Below are 24,455 nucleotides of genomic sequence, written 5' to 3'. Positions count from 1 at the left end.
TTTTTCCATCTTTTCTTGCAATGGTACTTTTATTGTGATATTAGTTACCGTCTCCAGCTAATCGTCTATTGCAGCAAAAATAAAGTTTCAAGGAAAATATTTGGCTTTCCATTTCTGAGGCTAGGCAAGCAAGCAAAGAGAATTAAATTTTAGTGTACATACAAATACAATGATATCTTGCAAGATTTTACTTCATCTCAATAGGAAGGCAGGCTAATTTCACTTCATCTCAAAAGGAAGGCTATCTACAAGTGGCTACATTCCAATTTTACTCGTCTAAGGATACAAGTTGAAAACAATTTAATTTGATACACTATGTCAACCAAACTGCAGTAGAGCCAACTCATCAGAATTATTGGATTTTCAATTAGACCATACGTGAACAAGCCCATGTCTGTTCCCGGTGTAGATCTCATTGCGCTCTTCATCATAGAAAAGAGAAGTTATATCTTCCAATGCCTCTCCTACCGTGCTTCTTATATAGGAGCATTTATTCAACTTCTTTGACTTGCCAGTACTGCTGCTTCCTAACTCGTCATCAACCTTGGGACTGCAATTTGTCGCATTTATTTTAGCCAGGCATTTCCCAGTCAAAATACTGCTGACATTGATTGATCCAGCTGCACCCAAAAGCAAGGAGAGAATTGCTCCCATCATCAACAATATTCTCTTCATTGAATTACAAAACCAAGTTTATCAAGAAGTTACTTCAAATCAACAGGTCCAAATCTCCGAGAAAACCGGTGATGGCAACTTCTCAATTGATGAAACATCTTATAAGTAATAAGGCAATGGTTGAAAAGAAGTCATTGAACATGTTTTTAAATAACAATTATATCCTAGTTCATCCACTTCTCTAACTTAATAAAAAATAGCTCTAATTACAAGATAAAGAAAAACCAGACTCAGAAAAAGGATGAGCAACGAACAGCATGTCAGAAAGTAGAGTTGCACTATGCTGTTAGAACTATTCAACTTTTACCAATCATTGTTATAAGACTGATTCAAAATAAGCTAAGGCTGATTAAATTCTAATGAGCCCAATGTTCGTACCACAAACCATTAGCACATTAAGGCATATCTGTTACCTAAAGGGCAAGTAAAAGAATTACCACTTCCTTCCATCCATTGATCCTCAGGTTCAGCCTTGCAGTAAGAAATAATAAGATCCTGATCACTTGTTATATAAATGTTATTTGTGTTACAGTCTGGATGCCATAACAGGTGATCCTCAAATGAAGTTACAAGCTCTCCACGAAAATTCCATACAGCAACAGTTCGATTTCTGAACGTTAGGAACAGCTGGTTCTCATAAAGAAAGATAAATGCTGATGGAGTCATGAATTCAGTTCTGCTAACTTCCATCAGCTCAGCATTTCGTACCTATACAGAATACACGTTACACTTGCAGGCTCATAAAAATAACCAACGCCGCAAGTGAAATGCCATAAAAGATCATCGATAACTTACATCAAGGATCTGGAGATTCTCGTTTTCTTGCTTGACAAGAAGCTTTTCATTGAATTGTTCAATGAAGTCCACCTTCTTATTTCGATGCAGCAGATGATAAAAGACCTTGAGAACTGTGCCATCTTCTATAGATAGAATCTTGAGAGGAACATGACTACTAGATCTATTGAAAATTAATAGCATGATGCCCGGACTGTTACAGGTAAAGTAAACAAACGAGAGTACGATGAACATAAAGAAGCATTACGTAGAAACACAAAATAAGAGTTGAAGGTAGTTACTGGTGCAGTAATCCTAGCAACAAGCAACAGTCGGTGCATAAGCGTGTTTGAGAGAGAGAAGGAGAAATTACCTAATTTTGATTTCTTGCACATGTTTGTCTGATATAGAGTACAGCATCGTATAGTTTTTGAGGTCAAACACCTTGTATATACTGTCAATATGACCAATAATTAGAATGTATATTTAGTCAGTTAACAAATTACAGCACATGGAGTGGGAAAATACCTATCTTGTGCAGAGTAAGTCAGGACCTTTCCATTAACATCATCAAACTCCACAAAGCCAGGCCACTTCAAGGACTCTGACTCAAAAAGAGCAAAACCCGAATCTGGCTTACCCCGCCTTATGTATCTAACCCATCACAGAGACATTTACCAGCATGAGGTTAACAGCTCCCCAAAGAATAGAGGAAAAAAGACAGAGAAAATATGCACTCACTCAATTTTTGTAGATCTGCATTTCAAAGAGCTGAAGTTATCAGAAGCATAAACAGACACAGTGATAAGTGAATCATTGTTCTTGTTATAGAACAAGCTTCGTATGACTTCATCAGGACTAACATTCAGAAAACAAATCCTCCTGTTTGTCTCTGCACTTATTACAACAAATGAAACACCCAACAAATCAGCTACATACTCAACAAATCTTTCTTCATCAGGGAGCGACGGTAATGTTAGTACCTCTACTAAAAGCTGCACAGACACCAGAATGCGCAAGGGCAAAGACGATATCACGGGCGGCCACAATCTCAATTACTTTAGTTCTCTTCATTAAAAAAGGCAAAACAAACGGACAGTGCCCTTTGGGATCATGGGTATCATATTCCTCCTAACACACACAAGCACAAATACATACCTCCTTATCAAACAAAACCCTAACTTTCACAGCTGAATAAAATAAAATCCAAGTAATCAATCAAGAAATCTAATATCTTTACATTTTACATTAATAAAGTGGAAAAGAGAGAGAATTTTGTTGAATGAAGTACCACTAAATGCATATTGCGAAATCGTTCTTGAGCATTGCTGATACTAAAAGCACGATCTCTTTTAGAACAAATCTCCCGCCTTTGAAGCTTCTTTACACTGTTAACGAATCCATCAGAACGAACCCTTTTCTTCGCCAATACTCTTCTCCCAGAGCACGGCCTTGGACTCGCCGATATTCTCCTTCCTAATCCTTCCATTTGAACTCTCAATTTTTTTTTTTTAACAAAACCCTAATTTTACAAGTTAACACAAACTCAAGCAACAGCGAAACATAATCAAAATTCAAAATTTGATCCACTAAAATTATAATTATTAACTCTCTCTCTCTCCATCTCTCCTTCTCACGTTCCCTCTACGGAACGGAATCTTGCGTATGATGAACAGCAGTTGGAGAAGGAGAAGAGTGAGATTGTGAGGAGAAAGGCCAGAGAAGGAGAAGGGGTCTCTGTTGAAATGTCGGGGGTTATTCAATTTTTTTTTTTAATTACTTTTAAAAGTACAAATTTTGATTTTCAATTAAGTTTGGCCTTACCGTTGTAAATTCAAATTTTAATTTTAAAAAATTTGTACGGACAGTTCAAATTTTATTTTCACGTTGAACATTTTTTTTTTCTTTTTTAAAGAGTGGAGCTTCTAATACCCACGAAAAAAAAAAAAGAATTCTTATCAAACGTTACATTTGTGTGGATCTTCCTTTAATCACAATTACAGAAAATCATAAAAAATTACAATAGAGTTTTTATTAAATTCAACTATAAATTAATTAAATTTTAAAATATATTTTTTGATAATGAAAATTAATGATTTTGTGTTTATCAAAAATTAATTATGTGATATATTAAATTATAAAAATAATAGGCTGCATAATTGAGTGTAAATACATTTTAATTTAATTAAACTTAATTTATCATTTTATGTAATTTCAACTAATAATAGAAATGTATCTACAGAACTGAAGTTTCATAAAGATTTTAAAAGGAGTGTGAGAAGCTTACCCCTCCTTTTTAATTCAATTATGTGTGAAGGCCACTACTGGAGCATTGATTTTTAAGGCCAGAGTGGGCTGAACCTGGACCTGGACTTCCAAAGAAAAGTTGGGCTTGTTTAAGACTCCTGGGTTTGGCAAGCCAGCCCTTATCCCAGTCCATTTGTCGTTTTCAATAAAACTTGTCTGAGCGTGTAAAAGTCTGGGTTACTTTTACCCTAAACAACAATAAAAAAGAAGAAGATAAAAGTGTGTATATATATATATATAGTTCAAAATTTTGAATGTGTTGAATACAGACGTGTTATTGATAAATATATAATTGAATATTTGAATAGATATGAATTTAACTTGAAATCTTAACAAATAAGTTAAATAACTCGTGTATTTTTTTTTTTTGGAGCCAGAGAATGGGATGGAACACAAAGTTTTGGGAAACATGTTGAACTTGAAAAGATAGGCTAAGCCTAAGCGTAAGCGCTAGTGATCCACAAAACTTGGCTGGCGAAATCAATTATCGCCCCTCGTAATACAGGAACAAGGCGTCACTTGGTTGATCAAATGCCCCCATGCTAACTGCTATCTTTTCTGGACATTGTTCATGTACTTTCTTTGCACGGTTTAGTAAGTGAAATCAAGAAGTACTTTGAATTGGTTTTAATGGAACTCTGAACTCCTGCTGGCTGCTGATATATGGTCGTTTCAATTTCCTGTTTCATGCATCAGCTAACATTTTTCAGTATCATTATCATGAAAACTGCAGGTTTGACATGTTTTGTTGCACGATTCTTTTTTCCCGTAACCATTAATTAAAGCACACAGGCAGGCACTCTTAATTTTAACATAGTTTTGCCCTGATTGGAGAGAGAGAACGCACGATCGGTTTATTGATTAATTTTGTTATGTATCTTTAACTGTAGATAGTAAAGCCGGTGATAAATATATATGATCTGCAAAGAGGCAAGAGGGCTTGAACATGTGTATTTATATGATTTGAGATACGTACAATTAATGATTGGATTAACAATAACACTATCACTTAACATTGAAGAAACACGCCAGCCATTCTTGCCACAAAATTTGTCCAACCACCTTGTTAGAATCAAATTTTTCTAACGACAAGGTTACCTGTCTCTAGTAGGGTGGCCGCCATCAATGCGACCGAATGCAAGAGGCCGGAAGACAAATTCAAGAAATAGATGAAAAAGCACAGCACTAACAGCATACAAGAGAAAACAAATCCCGCTGATGGTGATTCATAGTATAGTTCGGATGTTTATGTTATCATCATTAAGAGGACTCCAAATTCATGCCAATGAAAGAAGGACCATGAATAATTAATGCCAAAACAGACATTTTACTCAATGTTTTGATTTGATTATCTTCTGATTCTCTCTCTCTCTCCCTCCCCCTAACTCTGGTATCTCGCAAAATTTTCACTTTCTTCTTCGTCTTACTGAATGCCATGAGCACTGTTGGAAAAATTGCTCTTAGGGTTACAAATCTGCATCTGGATGTCGATTTTATACAAGTGGAGTCAACATATCTTCGTTGAAGATGAAAAATATACATATACGAAGATGCTTATCTTCGTTCGTTCGTTCGTGAGAAAATAAAAGGTAATTAATTAAGCTAACTTTTTTTTTTCTCCTCTTGATTAATTGAACATACCGGTCGGTTTGCATGCAAAGGAAAAATGTTGTTCATCTTATAAGTGTTCGTCGTCGATATGGAAATATGGTAGCTTTTGCCTTTTACACTTGCTTGCTTATTGTAGAAAGCGTCTCTGCGTTGTTATTTAAAAAAAAATTACATTTGAGAATGCAAATTACAAAATTTGATTCTCAATTCATATTTTGATTTACATCTGTTGTCATATTTTGATTTACATGTGAAGTTTTTTCTTTTCTTTTTTTGAGACAATTCAAATATTAATTTAATTATGCTCGAGCTATTTCTTATATCCAATTCTGTTTTAAAGGGTCCAACAGCTATGGTGGCCCTTTGGCACCATTCCCCATATTTTGTCCTTTTATATTATCACTTGTCATTATCAAAAATAACACAAAAAAGTAGTTCAATGGCTTGAATGGATTTATCCTAGCTCAATGGCCTGAGTAGAAGTCGTAATGAAAAAAAATAATTGAATAGAGAAGAAATGAATTGATACATGCATGGGTAATTTTATAACACATGATTGTCAAATTTTCAGTGTAAATTTATACAAGTAAATGCATTCAAACGACTGAATTATTGAAACTAAATGATAGAAGTTGTTTTAATCCTACAACCAAACAACCCCTAAGCCGGTTAATAGTTCAACATAACCACTACGTAATAAAAGCAATTAAAAAAACAGCTTAGTTTCCAATAAGGACAACATATATTTCATTTGCAACTTATATAATCACATGTTAAATTGAGATAGTCAATTAATTACATGTAAGAGTTCCATTACAGATGGTATGGATCCAATACCTCCTCTTTCAAGAAGAGAGAGTGCCAGCTCGCATTCATGCCATCCTCTCAATCCACTTGCCAATTTCCTCAGAGTCTCAGGCTTCACTTCTTGAATCCATGCTGGAGCAGAGCTTACTACTAGCCCAACTAGACAGGAAACATAAGCTCTCCAAGTAGCAGGATCACAGCCAAGTTTTATGTTCCCCTCCAATGCCCTCGACAAATACTCGAAGTGAGTCCCAATGAGATATCTCCTCCTAGAGACCGCCCATGATGGCATCTTGGCCTCAAAACCCCATATCAATCCCCCAGATAGAACCCACATATAAGCCATTGCATAACCTTCCATAATATGGGCCACAGCACTCACCTTGCCAAGTTTTTCATCCCTGGATGATAGTAACCAGGTTGGTATAGTTTCCCGGTAGAGTTCTTGGACCACCTGCAATCCAGCAGTGGCACACAAGAGGCTTGCTCCCAGTGAAGCTACCTCTCTTGCCTTGGAAGTGGCAAGGGACAGTGACGCTTGACTAGACTTCAAGCGGGGTAAATCTGAGCTTGCCCATTTCGCAGCTGCTTCCCGAGCAAACTCTGCTACAAGCCCTACAATTACATCATTCACATGTTGGACGTTGTGTATTGTTCTGCAAGAGCGAAGGTAAAGATATCCAGGTGCTAGAGAAGGACAAACAGCACGAGCTGCAACATCGCTTCCCAGCAAGTTATTTACACTGCTTTGATTGGTCAACAGAGAAGACACATGAAGGGATCCAAGGAATGAAGTGAAGCAACTTCTCAGGAGCTGGGAAACTGCTTCTTGGTTTTTCCAGAAAACAGAACGAGAACATGATACAACTATGAAGTCATGCCAACGACGGACCTTTTGTGCCCACAGAGAGCCAATTATTGGAATGCAAGGCCAAGAGCAGCCTGCAGCACAGTTCTCCAAGGCCGGCCCTATGACAGCATGGATGTAATCCAGGCTCTTAGTGAGTTTGAAAGTAATGGTTAAACTGACAAGAACTGCAACTGGAAGTGGAAGAGTTAAAGGTGATGTCCCTGCGACAAGGTTTGTGCAAAAGCATTGGCTGTTTAGCAAGAGAAAGGCAGCCGAACAATCTATAATAGAAATGTAACCTTTTACTTTGCTAAATTTTGATTAAAATAAACATAAAAGTGATCCTTTTTATGCCCAGTTATAGAGCAGCAGCCAACAAAGTAAAGAGGCAGTATAACTTCCCTATGAGGATAACATACATCATATACACAGAAAAGTTGCAAAACATACCAGCTGAACAGCATGGAACAGAAACACCTACAGCAGCAAGTATTTCTTTTATTTCAGACTCAATTGAAGGAAGCATTGGTGCTGGACTAGGCCAATCTGTTCCATTCATTGGGACTGCTTTCCATATACCACGACTAATTTCTGCAGAGAAATAACTGATGATTGTGGCAATTGAGGCAGGCAAAAAGTCCACAAGCTCCCTCAGGCCTGCAAGCATTGAAGAGCTTGTAACCAGTAATCTAAAGCAGTTGAAATATACATAAAATTACACCCGACTCCCTGAGCTGTAATATCATATTTATCTAGTAACAGACCAAAAATAACATGAGAAACCATCAGGATATGGACAAGAAAAGTATTGATGTAGCATGAAAATAGAGAAAGAAGGCAGAAAAAGAAGAGCCTCATAAACAAGTTAAGCCACTAAACCTGTTATCAAGTCCCGAGATGAAAGCCTTCCATAGGCACAAGCACTTAAAATTGCCTCGAGAACAAACGGGATGGCTTCCAGCACCTCCCATGCAGGGAGCATAGGTCTCTGGTAAGCATCTTCTCCAATACATGCAGGGGACTCAGATGCACTGCCGGAAGGTGGTGTTGAAGAATTACTTGACGATGCCCCAGTTTTAGTCATTTTCGAGTAAATCATACTCAAAATCTTATTAGCAACTTGATGAACAGGATTGCCACTGCAAAGGCCAGAAAGCGTTGAAGCAATGCAAGTTTTGTTTTGACAGTACCAAGCACGTAGTTTTGGAAAATGATCAATGTATATAGGGTCATCTGACACAGTGTCAAGCTGGTCCAAGTTACTGTTTCTTTCACTCTGGGCAGCAGAAGTACGGGATGCGATGTGACTATTATGCAGTAACAAAAGATACTCTAGAGTAAGTTCACCCGCCAGTGTTCCGCCACTCAGGCACAGCTCATGAGGTGATCTATAGAATTTCCATAGACGAACAAGAAAAAGAAATGCACAAGAAAAGACCATGTAGACCGAGGGCTCATCACCTGTACTTGATTTGCTACTTGATGTAGGTACAAGTGATCCAAAGACCTCACAAAGTGGCATTAATGATGCCACAACATCGGGGACCTGCAGGAGCAGCAATTTATCAGAAAGTATATGGACCTCAATCTGGAACAACCAGATGAAAAAGAGTAATGTTAAAGCTACAAACTATTTTTGGACAAACTGATGTGGCATTATGTAATAAGTTGAATGGAAATACAAAATAATAAAAACAAATCACGTGGCTCAAGTGATGTCTTCATTCAATCACTCAAGTGATACCACGTCAGTTTGTACAAGATAGTTTTTAGCTATATCGTTGCTTGATGAGAAAATAATTGTCAAGCAAAAACCATAGCTAAGGTCAATGGGTGGAAAAATAAAATAAAATCCAATAGATCCGGATCAAGTAGATATTCAACACTAGGAGTTCAAATGTTTGAATAAACCCCCACATTAATTAACCTAAACATATTCAGCAAATTGCATATTTCACCTAACAAGATCTTTTGAGCTATAATAAATGGAACAATGACAATCAATAAAAAATCCATAACACAGCTCATGATTCCATTAAAAAAAAAAAAATTCTACAAATGTTAGATTTCAGATATAAAACTCTCAATTACAGAATTCCTGGCATCCTGCATAAATAGAAGATCCAAGTAATCAGTCACATCAATATAACTGAACCTGAAAACATAGGCAACCTCCAAAAGGAAATTTTGACTCAATTGAGAGATCACAACTGTGCAGGCTTACCAGTTATCAAGACTGCAAATTCTATTAATCCTAATCAAATTATAGAAAGGCTGATTGTGAAGACTAGAAGAGCTTCCTTTTTCAAACTTAGAAAATGTAATATTTGGAATACAACTTCAGCCTGCAATACGAAAAATAGGCAGAATATTTTAAGTTATTTAGTTCATCTTCTTCTCGCTGTCTTTCACTAACTATGCTCCTACGGGATATTGCATCAGGTAATAGTTTATTGAAAAAAGTGTTCTTTGGTTCCCCCAGCCCCAACACATAAGTTTTAGTTAGAATCAATGACTTGATAATTTGATCAAAATTTTCAATTCAAACATAAAAAATAAGATAGAGCTTTTATATTAGTCTCAGACCATTACCTATAAGTTCAAGTGTTTGAGTCAGGTGATAGTATTATTGCTAATCCAATCATTCTACATATCTCATTTCATATACTGATAAATTTGGATAAATACATATTCAAGCCTCTTGCCTCTTGCACACCATATCAACCAGCTTGAATATCTACAGTTAAAGACACATAATAAAAATATTAAACAGATCATTAGATCAAAATGTGACCATGCATTCTCTCCAATCAGGGTAAAACTAAGTAAAAAAGAGTGCTGTATGCTTTAATGGTTACAGGGGAAAAAACAATCACAACTTAGCTTTACACCAAATCACTTCCTTGTATTTGAAATTTTTAACACAAGCAACAAAACATGTCAAACCTGAGGATTACGTGATAATGATAGTGAAAAATGTTTGCTGATGATGAATAAGGATGCATGAAATATGAAATTGATTTGACCATATATAAATTCAAAGACATATTGAATTGTCCATCAAAACCAATGCAATACTTGACTTCACTTACTAAGCCATGCAAAGAAAGTATATGAACAGTATCAACTGAGGATGCTCCAAAAAAGATAGCAGTTAGCATGGGCATATGATCAACCAAGTGACTCCTTGGACCAGTATAACCAGGGGGAATAGGAGGAGAAAGAAGCTTGACCACAAAGCGCACCACATGTTCCTGGAAAAGAAACATAAGAAAAGGTGAGAAAAAGAATTAAATAAATGAGAACACACACAAGAAAGGATTCGAGGCAACTATCTTGAAATCGTCAATATCGCTGCATAAATGTGATACCTGAATATTCCATCCACGAGCAAGGGATGCACCACAAAGAATTTTTGCAGCTGCTGATCTCTCCTCTGCTGATCCAGTTAATGCAATGTGATATAACTTCTCTATCTCCGCTAAACTTAAATACAGGAGAAATGAAGGAAAACTAATCAAAAAATCTGCTAATACTGGAATTTTATTTAAAGGAATTAATACTGGAATTAAACAGGAAATATTTGTCGCACCTTGAAGCAGGAGTACTAAAAAGCAAATTTACTAAAGAACCATTTAACGGAGCTCCTTCCATAAACATGGACCAAGGAGATTTTTGAACTGGTGAAAACTCATTTACTGCGATAACTGATGCGGACACATAACCAGGCCAATAATATGCTGATGTGTCAATTAAATTTCTTGCAATGCAAGCTTCCACAATGAGGTGCCTCATGTTGCCACCTAAAGATAATAAATCAATGCTAGAATATTATTACATCAAGCATAGGACATTTTTCATGGGCAAAGGAAAATAAAAAATACCACACATTTTGTATTGATCCTAATATGTAAGAATAGTAAGAGTTAGAAACACACACTTCTGATTTCTATATTACCTGAATTTAGTAATGTTTCACTAGGACTGCCACTGCATATACCATCCTTCATATTCTTAGAAACGGATATGAAGCTTGCTGCTTTTGCAGCAGCATTATTAGCTTCACAAGCAACTGATGCTGGAGGGCATAAGAGTGCAGAAAAATTTCCAAGTGCCTGTAGAGAGGAAACTAATCCCTCTTTCTTTGAAGCAAGACTTTTCTCTTCCATTCCATGTCCACATCCAGTCTCTATAGACCCAGACGTCTTAGACCCCTGGAGTGTAGACAGTTGAATGTTGGCCTGTTCAGCCAAAACATTAGCAATTGCCAAGGGAACAATCGACAAAAGGATTCCAAGGCGGGCCTCAAGATGTGGAAGAGGGCCTTCAGGAGGATCACGTTCCTGCAGTGAAGCAAGAAGCATAAGCAAATGTCACCAACATTATAACTTTTGTCCAACAATGAAAAGTTATTAGGTTAGACACAACTCTCTGCACAAGTCGAAGAGCGGAAAGCCAAAGCGCGAGAAAAGTTTCTTGCCAGCTTGCCCGGTTAAGTACTCGGAGTGTAGTAATAATTCCTGCAGTCATGACACCAACATTATGACATTATCATTTCCTGCAGCTTTAAATCAGACCTCATTTCTGAAAAATGCAAAAAACTAGATATGCATACTGCAGAAACAAGACAGGATAGCAAAAAGAATACGACTATAAGATATTCTATTCATATGGATTTACGTGTAAGCACAATGATGGCTGATGTGACTGGAAGTTGTTTCCCATCCATTGAATTCTCCATAAAAATATCAAAGCTAAGCCAACAAGAAGACCAACTGGATTCAGAATTACAGCTACGCATCGGCCTCAAAGATTTAGTATCAATCAGCATTCCAATGAACCTGTGCTTATTTAACTTATAGTCATAACTGGGAACATTTCGGACGTTATCACACAACCTAGCCAAAAGCTGGCTGACCGTTTTCAGTTTTGAGGATTCCAACTTGTTGGCTTCCAGAAACTGTAGCCTCTGCAGAAGTCCATTGAAACTTTCAGGCCTACAAAAACAGAAGCAACTAAGAAAGAGAAGACAATACAGATCACATTTGTGGAAGCCAGCAGATTTATGTATCCAATACTTCTGGGAAAGATAAGTTGAGAACAAGGTACCAACGCCAAGGGAATTGCCAGTAATAATAGGCAATTGAAGTTACAACACCATCACAAGAAGTTTTCCCTTTTTTCAAAAAAAAAAAAACAAGTCAATCTAACTACTACAATGATCAACAAACACTTCATGATAGATTTCCCATAAGAATTATTTTTTAAAAAAAAGCTCCTAAGAACTGCAGCAGAAAGATCAACCTTTTTTCAAACAAATCTAGGAACAAAGCACATGCTATGTATCATGGAATTACAGCAAGTATGGATTGATCATATAAAAGTTGGCAAAAAAATGATAAATGTCTTCACATGCCCACTTGAGCCAAGTATGGATTGATCATATACAACAACAGAAAACTATACATATCTCTTCTACTGTTCTAGAACTCAAATTTCAGCTCCGTTGCAGACTGCTCGCCAAGGGGATAAATTAAATATATAAATGATTAAGGGATTCCAAGACTACCAAAATTGATGATTTAAAAACCAGAGGTAGCATTGATTGAGGAACTTGAATAAAGCACACTGTCAGGTCTCTTTACGTTATTTACCAATAGAATGCAAAGTGCATAATTGAGAAGCAAAGAAACATAATCATAAAATTGATTGATGCCTGGCACAGATACCTACTACATTATTTAAGGCTATAACATGACGACCCAATTTCATGATTCAATTCTGAAAACATACTCAAGAGCGGCAAAACTAAAGGCAAGTTAAAGGAAGATAATGGTGTGCTGCACATACATGTTGAAGTGAATGAGGCGAATTAGAACCATAGCCTTACTGCTATCCATCAGTTTATTCAACACCTCAATGACCAAAAGAGAATTCTTTCTCCTAATCTGCTCAAAATGTTCGTTATTTCCCACACTAAAATTCCCAATAGAGTCAATTTCCATACTCTGTTGATCTAAAGACCCCACTTGCAGTCCCATATCCTCGAACAAGCTATCAATCAAACGAACAACAAGATCGAAAAAGGACAAAACTAACGCATGCCCAAACTCCACAACACGCACATTGTAAGTCCGAGAAAGCTGAAGACAAGCGTCAACAGATTCTATTATCCTGCAATTGTCATTTCATCAAACACTAGTCCGCAAGCAAAACTTCAAATTAAAATTAAAAAAAAAAAGAGAAGATAAAAAAATCAACTCACTTGACATTACAGTCCTCGGAGGCAACGGCGTGAAAATTAAGAGCGTAACGAGAGAGGAGTTCGAGATAAAGCCGAAAGGCCTGAGGCTGAGATCGACGGTGAGGAATTACACGTGAAGTGAGAAGCGAGAGAATATGAATGGGCGACAAGAGATTGGACGTTAAAGCGTAATCTAGAAACTTCCAAAGGGAAGGGTGATTGTTTTGGAAGCAGAGATAAGAAACCAACACTTCTCCTAATTCAACGACGGAGCCTGAGCCCGATTTTAAGCATCTGGTCATCTCTACTGCCCACATCACGGGGCTGTCGTGGCGCTGCTGGCATCGCTTCGCTGTCTCTATAACCCTCTCTTCGAACGCAGCGGCGCTCAACAAGCACGACTCTTCCTCCATCATTTCTTTCGATTGATTTGCCATGCAGTGTCTGTCACTTTGATTTCTTTTTTATTTGATTAATAATTCACAGACTCGCAATTAGCAATCGCTGCTTTTATTGCTTGCGCCGCGCACCTAACTATTTCTCATGTGAACGGATATACTGCTTCCTGCGACTTCCGTTGCCACTTGCCACTTCCATTTTCGTCTTCGCTCTAACTCCTAATTTATTATCGTTATTATTGTAATTATTTTCCTAATGGTTTACCTTTACCGTATCGATCTATTGTTTGCCTACGTGAAATTCTTCATACAAAAGTAATAAAAAATACGTACACTTTGACTTAAAATGCAAAAAGTTCATCGAAGTCCTTGTTGCAAAAATAAAAATAATAAATAACCATCCATTGATGGTTCTTACTTCTTACGTCTGTCCTCCTGATGACGACGACAATTTTGTACACGACTAGCGAATTTGTTTAAAATAAAAAAAAGGTTAATTTTAGATTACATTGATTATTTTTAAATATTTTTAAAAATAATTTTTTATTCTTAATAAATATAGGAGATAAATGAAATTTTTTAAAAAAATAAAGAAACCTTTTAAAATAAAACTAAAGAAAAATTATTTATATGACGTGATTATTAAATAAAGAAATAATTTCAATATAATCAAATTATGAGGGAGTAATATAAAATGTATCTTAAAAAAATTGGTTCGAGTTGGTAAAAAACTGACACAATTATTAAACAAACTGACTAATAAAGTGTTGGTTCCACTGGCAATAGAGTCCCCTTAAGTGGCTTGACTGGATTTGCTCTCCAGTTCGAGTCGCATGGAAGTCGTCTTTGATGGGAGAACCTGTGCCTCTCGGTTCGAGCGGTGATTTCTAGTCTAAATTGTGGTACGGGCTTAAAGGTGCCTTTTACAGTTGGGGTCCTCCCCAAGATACCTGGTCAAAACAAAAAATAAATAAAATTAAACAAACTGTATTTGTGTTACCTCTTAATAATGGTATTGAATTCAAGTTTCAATTCTTTGACTTGGACTTTTCAATCTATTTATACGACGTGATTATTAAACAAAGTATTGTGTCATCGAAACATGTTAAACATGTCAATCAGAATGACATTTTAGACTTTTTAAACTTTCTTTTATAAAAATTGAGGATACATTTATAATTTAACAAAAAATACATCTAAACCCAGCAAACTCATGTCTATTTTCATAAAAATACGTATGGTCTATTGTTCAAAAATATAAATGGTGTTAAGCATGTTAATGAGTGATGTTCATATTAATTGAGTTTAATAAATTCTAAACGAGCAAGTAAGGCCATATAGCTTTTAAGATACTTTGCGGAGAAAAAATTATAATTATTAAAGAAAAGTTGATAGTGAATGATAAATATAATTTTGTCAAAAAAATATTATAGATTTTTCGTCATAAAAGTAGTAGATCAAATCAAATTAATTTTTAAATAAAAATAATTAGTATTTACTAAATACTTTAGTGCTATAACAATTGGTCAACCTCAATATCAAACAGTGTCTAAATCATGTCATTACATGTTGAATGATACTTATATTACTCTGATGGATTAATTTTAGATTATTTCAATTTATCCCCATTTTTTTTTCAAAGGATAAGAGAAAAATAGAGGCACGTTTATGATATTTTTTTTAAGAAAAATAAAAATAAGTTGACACTCATAATGATTCAGAGATATTGTTAAGATTGTCATTTCATGAAAAATAATTAAAATTAACCTATACTCAATTAAAAAAATCTAACACAACTCAAACAAAATACAATTGTCCCTTGATTTTGGTGGAAAACGAGATCATATCTAATGCAGTGAAAGTTTAATGTTATAAAATTTCGTTGATTTTAAAAAATACTAGAATAAGCGAACGATTTAAATTCACGTTGATTCAAAAAAATATTTTAAGCCTATAAGTTAGTTTAATATTCAAATATTCCATTGATTATAGAGAATACTGAAATAAATGAATGGTGTAAATCACATTGATTTGAAAAAAAACCACTAAATTTAGGGGGTTAAGACTTATTAGTTCCACAAAGTGCTGATAATTAACTAAATTCAAAAATTTATATAAAGTTTCGAAAAATAAAAATGTTATTAAATTCAAATATAAAGTTTATTTTAAAAAATAAATCAATAACAAATAATCAAGATTTACTTTTAAAAGCTAAAAATACACTTTTATTATATTGACTACAATTTATCTTAATTTAATTAGAAAACTTAATTTTAATAAGACTCATACTTAAATTAAGAATACAACTCAAATAAGATATAACTTATAATAAATCTTTAAATAAGCAAACAAATGCAACTATAATATCTAAATAGAATTTCATCATTTTCTTGCCCTGCATCAGCATCTTTCAAATTTCGACGCGTGATGCGATGAAATTTCAAAAAATCACGTGTGTGTTGGTGAAAAAACAAAAACAAAACAATTAAACAAAACAACGTAAGAGACAGAAGATTTATCCCGCTGGGCCAAGACTCGGCGGCAAACCCGGTCCCCGGGTTCTAGAAGGTCAGGCGAGGGCAACCATTCTTTGACCTTTATAAATTATAATGAATTAATGATTTTTTAACTTTCAAAAGAAAATAATTTCTTTATTTTCATGTTTTTCCCCTTTAAAGCGGGGGGCTGAATTTAGTATAAATGAGTGTAGGCCACCGGGCCTTGAGTGGTAGCCCACATGCCACGTCACCTAACTACGTTGAGAGTTTGGGTTTTAAGCCCACAGAGTTTTGACTTCCCAAAAGACTTTCCAAATTTTAATGAGGGTGGGCCGTGGGCGGATGTATGTGCCCTCTATATCCGTGAGAATGGATTTCTCATTTAATGCTTAATAATGTCCTTGACAAAGTCAAAACAATCTGCTCTAAATGAAAGGAAAATGAGTTTGTTTATGCACATATATTATAACTTAAAATTTTCATTTTAAAATTAAGCGTAGTAAATATTTATCTCAAAAATTCATTTTAAATGAGGCATCGTTTATTATTTTGAATGATCAGATAATTATAATTAATTCACTTAAATTTTATAAATAATTCTCGACGAGTCATTAAATAATACCTCATATGCCACATTATTTAGAATAAAACTTTTAAGATTCTATAATTACTCAAAAATCAAAAATAATTTTACATTCCTTCATTTAATCTATAACAATTTTTATTAAAAGATATTTATGGTTAGATAGTCTATAAAGACTTGACTGAGTAGTTTTCAAATCATGAAGGACATAAAATGATGAAGGCTAACAAATTAGTTAGAGTTTAACCTACCTATCCTTATCTTTTAAAATTTTTAAAGTTAAAAATAAAAATAAAGAAATCCTATCAACTCATTTAAATTTTTTTTCTTAATTTTTATGCAAATAACTTTTAACTTTTATAATTTTGAGTTAAAAGAGCAACTATATATAATTTTCTAAGATTTCATTAATTTTTTTTAAATTCTTTTATATCTTTAATAATTCTATCATTCAAACTCCGTGGTTGCTATCTTTTCAAATTTGCGGATTTTTATTTTTTTATATAAATAATTTGCAAATTATTATAGACAAATGTACACCGCGTGGTTCCTCTCTTTTCAAAATTTGTGACTGTTTTTGCGAGAAATTATTTTATTTTCATTCATTGACTGAATGCCAGTCTTGCCCTCTGTTGCATTGTCACTCAAAGAAGATTCTAAATGGAAAGCGTAAAGGCCGTGTTGTTTCTTCTCAGGTACTCGTTTATTTCTCAAACACACTTATTTAATTAACTTTGGTTTAATTTCCATATTTACGTTTGAACGCGACAGTTCCCTTAGTCTGCCAATGCTGAATCAAATCACTCAAGAATTCGATGAAGACCCGCCAACTACGAAAGGGAATATAAATATCTATAATTATATAAATTATTTCAGCATTACGAATTAGATCAATAATCGATTCTCTTTTATCCAATAGAATCTGGACGCTTTTAAGTATAAAATCGAGTGAAAAAGATATTTATCATTATTTCCTTTCAAGAACTCGCACGCAAGCTCCGGGGCCGTCCTCCCTCTCATGCCAACAAATCACTGCTGTTTTAGAGATAATGCATTCCATTACTTCAGGCGCATCTGAAGCCCGGTGGATGCTTAATTATAAATTTATTCCGTTAATTAATTCGTATTAATTACTAATTAATTGCTTATCTTGCTACGGCCTTGGCTGTAGAGCTAAGGGATCATGATCATCTCCTGATCTGATATTATTTTAAGTAAATTCTATTAATGTGATTGGTGGTTAATAAATTAAAAAAAAAACCTAAATCATAATCATACACTAACACTAAAAGATAGATGACACAAAATCTGTACAAGATAAGGAGTGTTCAGATAAGAAAATAATCTTAATAGAACACTTTAAACCTAATCTCATGTATAGAGATTTTTATTTTTTTAAACAAAATATCTCGTAAATTTAGTCTGCATATATTTTTTTTAATATTTAGAAGTAGGTTTTTATTTTGAATATTGATGATAGATAAATAATTTAATTAAAAAAAAAGTAAGTGGTAGTAAAAGTAACAATAATAGTGAATAGAATAGACGCTTAACAGTACCCCAAACTCTTTGGTCAACAAATGACTATGAGTAATAAAATACTTTGAAATAATTTCAACGTGACTCAGTAATCATAAATAAAATATTAGCGAAAAACAACTATATAATATCGACAATATTACCCATCGTTTTGGAAACCCAATTTCTCCATAAAGAGAAACACACAGAAAGAATCAAAGAAAGTTGCAGCAGTTGGCGGAGGAAGAGAAAACAATGGACCCCGAAGAAGCTCCGATTGCCCCCTCCGCCGCCGCCGGTCAAGCAGATAAACCAAAGCCTCCGAAGAGTGGACGAAGCCATCGGAAAAGAAACATCTGTATCGGTATTTTAGTAAGCATAGTCGCGATAGTATTACTCATCGTGATCCTAGCGTTAACGGTGTTCAAAGCCAAGGATCCCAAGACGACAATAAATTCAATCACCGTCCAAGACGTTTCGATCGCTTTAGACTCGGCGAGAATGAGAGTCAATCTCAACATCACCTTAGACGTGAACGTGGGCATTAAAAACCCCAATAAGGTCAGCATGAAGTTGAAGAAGGGCAACGCTGATATCATGTACAGGGGTGACACCGTGGGTGTAGTACCGATTCCGGTAGCCAAGATATCGGCGGATAAAACGACTGCGTTGAATATGACAGTGACCATTTTGGCCAATCGGTTTCTCTCGAATCCCCAGTTGTTTTCTGATGCTACGGCCGGTTCGATGCCGATGAGTACTATGGCCAAGGTTTCTGGGAAAGTTAATATTGTGGGTATCAAGATTTCGGTCTCTGCCACCTCTACTTGCCATTTTACTGTGTTTCTTGGTAACAGAACGGTCAGCGATCAGGATTGCAAGACTAAGGCCAAAATTTAATTCATTTTTACTGCTGTATGGATCTCGATGTTATTTGTCTGTTGTTGCCTTATGTTTGTAATAGTAGTTTGTCTGATGATGATTATAATAGGAAATTACACGGTTCTGTATGTAATTAATCACTAAAATTTTTGTTATGTGCTTTTCCTTTTTTCTACGTTTTTGGGATAGGAAATTGAAATGAACCCTTGACTATTTTCAATTTTGTTATTAATGGGCTGTGTGCGAAATTGATTTGTTTTCCAACGGGTATGGTTGTTGGTTGGCAAAGATTCATTAATGGGTTAGTACTTAGAGCCGGCTGGAATTAGAAGTTTGACAAATTTTCTAGTGCAGCAGCTCCGGTCAATTAAGTAACAACACATTATTCCAAAAAATATATATATATGGGTATTTACCCAATTTGTCGCTTCATCATGAGCTGTGTGTGTTCCGTGGAATCTCCGGTTTCTGAGTGATATGCATTTGCAATCGTTAAGGCGCGGCCGCGTGGGTTAGGTTTACAGTTTTATCAAGATATTTTGGGGCAGAAGCAGAGTAATGTTCACACCAACAAAGTCAATTTATGGCGCATGTAGATGGCATTGGACTCCTTGTGTCTCCATGCTCCTCATTTTCTTTTTCTCTTATTGAACTCAACTGTATCTTTCTTTATCGCCCACATTTGTCAACAAAGATACAACCAAGCCCTATTTCCACCTTCCAAAAAAATACTTTTCTAGACTTGTAATTATAAATGCTACGGTCTTTATAATAAGACGACTCCAATAAGGTGACAAATCTATTCGATTACTCGATAATTTGGTCACTATAAATCGTATAATTTGGGTTGATTTGTTTTGTCCGATTTGGAGTTATATGCAAGTCCAAATTCCAAAGTACTTTCCCTTTTGCAAGTAGTAACCACTTTATTCCTCTTGATACAAATTTCATTTAAAAAAATCTACGATTGAATTACTAATTGATCACATATCATTATAGTTACTGTACAACGGGAAACAAATCCTTATTTGAGCGAAAAATTAGCTGGCTAATTAAAGCCATAAGATGCAGGAAAGCGTCGTTTGTGGTAAGATCATGTGGACGGTTGATTGCATTTAACGCATTCAACTCCCTACCACCTCACCTCACCACACCACATAAATCAATTTTGCTTTTTCTATGCTCCACTCCCACCTGTTAACTCCAACTCTCATCTTATCTAAAAGACTCAGACGAAACAAACTCCCTTACAATTCTCTCAAATGATCATCCGAAAAGCAATGACAGAACATGATGAGGAGCAAGTCTTGCTCCTCCGCCGAAGGAGACGCCGGTGTTGCCTTATTGCAACTGGGGTAGCTATACTGTTGCTGTTGGCGTTTTTCATCATAATCTTGATCCTGGCATTGACTGTTTTCAAAACGAAACAGCCTATAACTGAGCTTCAATCAGCAAAGATTGATGGGTTCGCTCCGCGTGTGACTTTCCCAGCCGTTGATATTCAACTCAACCTCACACTTGATCTTCAGATTCTTGTTAAGAACCGGAACCGTGCCAGCTTCAAGCATGGCTCTGGCAAGAGTTTGCTTCTGTACCAAGGTAAACAGGTTGGGGATGTTGATATTGATCCGGGACTGATACCGGCTAGGGGCTCTGCTGTTCTGCCCAGCCGGCTGACACTTCAGGTGGATGAGGTGGCATCCAATCTAAGTGCTTTGATCAGAGATGTGTTGGATGGGGAACTAGTAATGGAGACGCATACGAGGATTCCGGGCAGGGTCAACTTGCTGGGGATTTTTAAAAAGCACATAGTTGCTACTTCTGAGTGCCAGTTCACCTTTTCTGTTCTTGCCTTCAAGATTCAGAGTCAAAAGTGTAAGAACAAGGCTAGGTTTTGATTTGCAGGCATCGGAGACTCTTCCCGTTGCTTCAGATGCAAGTTTGTCGGTTTAATATTCTTGCTTAGATGCTGGCGTGAAACTCAGTTATCTTTTATATAAAGTTTGATGTATAAGAGTTTATTAGAAGAGAAGAGAGTAGATGTATAAAAACGCTTAGTTACGATATTCGTTATTCCCATTCTTATCTTGTTTACAGGAAGAAAATACTCTTATTCATCATTAGATTGAATCTGTGGTTCTGCCCAAAATGGCGCGTCCATTTGCAAATTATGGCCTGAGAACAAGCGCAAATCTTTTACTAGTCTGGTATATCAGACCTGTGAAAAGTATATTATAATAATAATAATAATACAAGAACAAATCAGTTAAGTAACTGCCTTCTTGAATATGCTTACACAATTATACAACAGCTAACTCACCAATCTACTCCCCACCCACCGTTCAACCAAATAGCCATTGCCTCTGTCATCATCTGGGAAATTTCTATTCTACACAATGCCTCAGACGTGAATCAAGAGCATACTGCTTGCTCCCTTCATGATATCGCCATTAGCTTTTTGAAAGAAAATCAGCAGACCCTGTCACTACCCAAAATCTTGATCTAGGCTTTCCTACATACAATACGAGCCACTATGGAAGTTTCCACATTAAGTTTTGCCAATGCAGAATTAATCCATAACAATTTCAGACCCAGACAAAAGCGGATTTGACATTGCAAACTCTTGGACAGATTGCATTGCACAAATGGAGAATCCACCATTTAATAGATAAAATTACATTCTATATAAGTTTGGTACTCCAATCATACTAATGCATCTTGCAGACTTCTGCAAACAGATAAGACAGAAGCCACAGTGCAAACAATACATGATACAAAAGAATCAAGGAAGTAATACTTGTTACAATCGTTGAAACGAAAGGGACACTTGCCAACTTCCAAATAAGATTAATGTCAACAATACTATACAATGCTAATAATACACTTTAATCTAGGTCAGATTCCCCTAAAATAAATTCTCTCAGTGCCACACAGTAATGACTTAGAGGAACAAAAGTTAGGGCTTCAAAACTACAACATGATGCACTAGTGCAAAAATTAGCTATGGGTGCTATGTCATACTATCTGCATCAAACCTCAACACCATCAGAACTCAAGCTTCCTGCATAAATCCAAATCAATCTTCCTTGATTTTGCTGAGGGCTTCATTGGAGCACCAGGGCAGGTTTCAGCAATTCCACTCAGTTGAGTTGTTGGAGGTGTCTTGCAAGAATCAGGATCCCATTCAACGTTTGAAATTTCAGTGAGGAGATCCTCAGCCTGCTTTGAAACAATGGCTTCCAAAAGATTATTATACACAGATTCAAACATCTCCTCATCCGAAATTGATTCCATATCATCTACATCAGTACTATCTTCCATTAACTTGAGAGAAGAATCAAAATTCAGGCGACGTGCAGCACTAGTTTTCATTTGGCAAACATATTTCTTACAAAGAGGAGCCATCGCCAAGTGATCAGGCCCGGGTGCAAAAGGGTCGAAAACAACATCCTTGGGTGTTCGAGGACTGCCATCATTGACAGAAGCAACTTGGTCCTCTTTCGTAATAGTTTCCACCACAAACAAAGAAACTTTGGTGGCCTCAGTGAGTGGTGAATCACAATCAAAGGGAACATCAACTACCTCTCTCTTCAGAACAGGAGTTATTGGTCCCTGAGGAGCTGCCTCACCAGCCATAGTGGATGAATCAACAGCAGCCTCCTTATTTCTAACTTCATCCAATTTCTCAGAAAAATTTCGAGACAAACCTTGGCACTGATTTGATTGATCCGCACAAGCTCCAGAGTCCATAACACAAATAATTAAAACAGCAGGCGAAATAGCTGTCGAAAATGGGAACAAATTAACATCCCAAAATCGAACTTTTGGGGGAACAAGAATAAAACCCTAACTAACAGCACCCAAATTCAAAACTCGTTTCTAATTGAACTTAAACACCATTCACATTGAAATATCAACTATTCTAGAATTAAAAGACAACAGAACCAAAAACAAAAAATCCGAAACAAAACCAAAATCGAGAAACATATAATTACAAATGCGTTGGGCCAAAAACATTAACCAGAATAATGATGCACGAGGCTCTTAAAGGAACCTACAATCAAAGAAGCCTAATAAAAAAATGGTATTTTTATTACAAAATGAAGCATCTAACCGTAGATCCAGGAAACAGAGGGAGCCAAACAGTTTCAATTTTAGATAAAACGGACGAAATACAAAAGAAGAAAATGCAAAGAGGAATAGAGATTGAAGAATAAGTTACCTGAGAAGGAGGTTGAAGAAAGCCAGCAGCCGCGGCAAAAGAAAACACAACTGGTGAGTTAGCACTTCGATTTTTTTCCCTTCTTTTCGGGAACTGAAAGTGTTAAAAGTGGAGTGAATGTGAATTTCATTTACTCTCTCTGTCTTTAGCTTTGCTTGCGCCCTATACGCTGCCCTCGCGCCCCAAGATCCGATTCCCGATAGAGATGATTCGGATCTCACCATTTCCACTTGGACAACTTGGGCCCATTGTCGGTCACGCGTCCACATTTGTTGACTGAATCCCACGTGGATCCGGAATTGAACTTCAGAACGTGGCATCACTAACGTTAGCCAATAGACAGATGGCACACGTTCTAATTTCCAACTTTCTGCACTCTCCATTTTCTTTTTCATTTTTCTTTCTCAACGCGCATTTTCTTTTTCCATTTTCTTATTAATTAGCGCGTATGGACTACGGACCTTCAATCAAATATTCTAAGACCCCTTTAAAATATATATATTCGAAGACGCTTGCGCTATGCGTTTTCTTTTTGGGGTATTTCTATTTCTTTTAAAAAGGGAAATTTTAGAAAATGTAATAGAAATAGGGTTAATTTAAAAAAATCAACCTATTTCTATTATCCACACTTTTAGTAGTTAAGAAAAGAATATTTTGAAAAATAATACTTCTAAGCAGCCAACCGGCGGCATTTATCCATTGCAATTGCGATAAAAAGTAATTGTGATTTACAATATATAATATCTTCAGATTTTGTATTTTATTAGTTTTTTTTAGTGTGGGTTTCTTTAATTTTTTTTTATGCCAGCATTCTTTTAACTTGTACGGCTTAATAGAGTCAAATTTTAATATTATTAAACAACATAATTTTATAATGTATTAAAAAATAATTTTATTAAGCTGTACGGATTAACGGCGTATCTGTATTTAAAAACAAAAAACAAAAACACTTGTACCTATGAATGATTATGTATTAATAAAGTTTTTTTTTTTTCGTAAACACTATTATTCACAACTAACTTTTTAAAATAATAATAATAATAAATTGATGGAGCCTAAATTTAGACAATTCTGCATAAAAATTTA

The 24,455-nt window shown here is 35.6% G+C and overlaps 5 protein-coding genes across 6 annotated transcripts; 2 read left to right on the top strand and 3 right to left on the bottom strand.

Moving 5' to 3' along the window:
* Positions 1-85: 85 nt before the first annotated feature.
* Positions 86-3,219, bottom strand: LOC102621979 (uncharacterized). Its single transcript, XM_006481202.3, has 8 exons — positions 2,741-3,219; positions 2,433-2,580; positions 2,191-2,341; positions 1,978-2,103; positions 1,823-1,903; positions 1,471-1,663; positions 1,113-1,383; positions 86-620 (listed from the first exon to the last, which is right to left on the bottom strand). Exons 1-8 carry the CDS (start codon positions 2,936-2,938, stop codon positions 364-366), a joined length of 1,425 nt encoding a protein of 474 aa, XP_006481265.1. The 5' UTR covers positions 2,939-3,219; the 3' UTR covers positions 86-363.
* A 2,871-nt stretch (positions 3,220-6,090) lies between these two features.
* LOC102621689 (mediator of RNA polymerase II transcription subunit 33A-like) lies at positions 6,091-14,015 on the bottom strand. Of its 2 annotated transcripts, none has more exons than XM_006481201.4 (11): positions 13,290-14,015; positions 12,875-13,198; positions 11,705-12,021; positions 11,453-11,544; positions 10,983-11,367; positions 10,617-10,827; positions 10,396-10,510; positions 10,117-10,278; positions 7,904-8,570; positions 7,475-7,681; positions 6,091-7,245 (listed from the first exon to the last, which is right to left on the bottom strand). In XM_006481201.4, exons 1-11 carry the CDS (start codon positions 13,703-13,705, stop codon positions 6,155-6,157), a joined length of 3,987 nt encoding a protein of 1,328 aa, XP_006481264.1. In that variant the 5' UTR covers positions 13,706-14,015; the 3' UTR covers positions 6,091-6,154. The 2 variants fall into 2 exon arrangements, with proteins under 2 accessions (XP_006481264.1, XP_024956067.1); XM_025100299.2 differs by lacking the exon at positions 13,290-14,015 and adding an exon at positions 12,134-12,200 and having other exon boundaries at positions 12,875-13,023.
* Positions 14,016-18,520: 4,505 nt separating this feature from the next.
* Positions 18,521-19,165, top strand: LOC102621402 (hypothetical protein). The gene has a single exon (XM_006481200.3). It carries the CDS (start codon positions 18,521-18,523, stop codon positions 19,163-19,165), a length of 645 nt encoding a protein of 214 aa, XP_006481263.1.
* A 1,262-nt stretch (positions 19,166-20,427) lies between these two features.
* On the top strand, positions 20,428-21,045 carry LOC107177461 (uncharacterized). Its single transcript, XM_015531246.2, has one exon. It carries the CDS (start codon positions 20,428-20,430, stop codon positions 21,043-21,045), a length of 618 nt encoding a protein of 205 aa, XP_015386732.2.
* Positions 21,046-21,807: 762 nt separating this feature from the next.
* On the bottom strand, positions 21,808-23,538 carry LOC102620922 (unknown protein 1). Its single transcript, XM_006481198.4, has 2 exons — positions 23,370-23,538; positions 21,808-22,929 (listed from the first exon to the last, which is right to left on the bottom strand). Exon 2 carries the CDS (start codon positions 22,895-22,897, stop codon positions 22,193-22,195), a length of 705 nt encoding a protein of 234 aa, XP_006481261.1. The 5' UTR covers positions 22,898-22,929; positions 23,370-23,538; the 3' UTR covers positions 21,808-22,192.
* Positions 23,539-24,455: the final 917 nt, after the last annotated feature.

This window comes from Citrus sinensis, chromosome 6 (genome assembly GCF_022201045.2).
Source record: "Citrus sinensis cultivar Valencia sweet orange chromosome 6, DVS_A1.0, whole genome shotgun sequence".
Lineage (NCBI taxonomy): Eukaryota > Viridiplantae > Streptophyta > Magnoliopsida > Sapindales > Rutaceae > Citrus > Citrus sinensis.
This window is presented reverse-complemented; position numbering and strand designations above follow the sequence as displayed.

Excerpts from the sequence above, each read along its gene's own strand:
- LOC102620922 (XM_006481198.4), bottom strand. The coding sequence starts at position 22,897 with ATGGACTCTGGAGCTTGTGCGGATCAATCAAATCAGTGCCAAGGTTTG.
- LOC102621689 (XM_006481201.4), bottom strand. The coding sequence starts at position 13,705 with ATGGCAAATCAATCGAAAGAAATGATGGAGGAAGAGTCGTGCTTGTTG. Across the intron at positions 11,368-11,452 it reads CTCTTCGACTTGTGCAGAGA|GAACGTGATCCTCCTGAAGG; the intron begins GTTGTGTCTAAC and ends GCTTCACTGCAG. Across the intron at positions 7,682-7,903 it reads ATCTCGGGACTTGATAACAG|GCCTGAGGGAGCTTGTGGAC; the intron begins GTTTAGTGGCTT and ends CAATGCTTGCAG.
- LOC102621979 (XM_006481202.3), bottom strand. The coding sequence starts at position 2,938 with ATGGAAGGATTAGGAAGGAGAATATCGGCGAGTCCAAGGCCGTGCTCT. Across the intron at positions 2,104-2,190 it reads TGCAGATCTACAAAAATTGA|ATACATAAGGCGGGGTAAGC; the intron begins GTGAGTGCATAT and ends GTGATGGGTTAG. Across the intron at positions 621-1,112 it reads TCAATGGATGGAAGGAAGTG|CTGGATCAATCAATGTCAGC; the intron begins GTAATTCTTTTA and ends TTTTGGGTGCAG.
- LOC102621402 (XM_006481200.3), top strand. The coding sequence starts at position 18,521 with ATGGACCCCGAAGAAGCTCCGATTGCCCCCTCCGCCGCCGCCGGTCAA.
- LOC107177461 (XM_015531246.2), top strand. The coding sequence starts at position 20,428 with ATGACAGAACATGATGAGGAGCAAGTCTTGCTCCTCCGCCGAAGGAGA.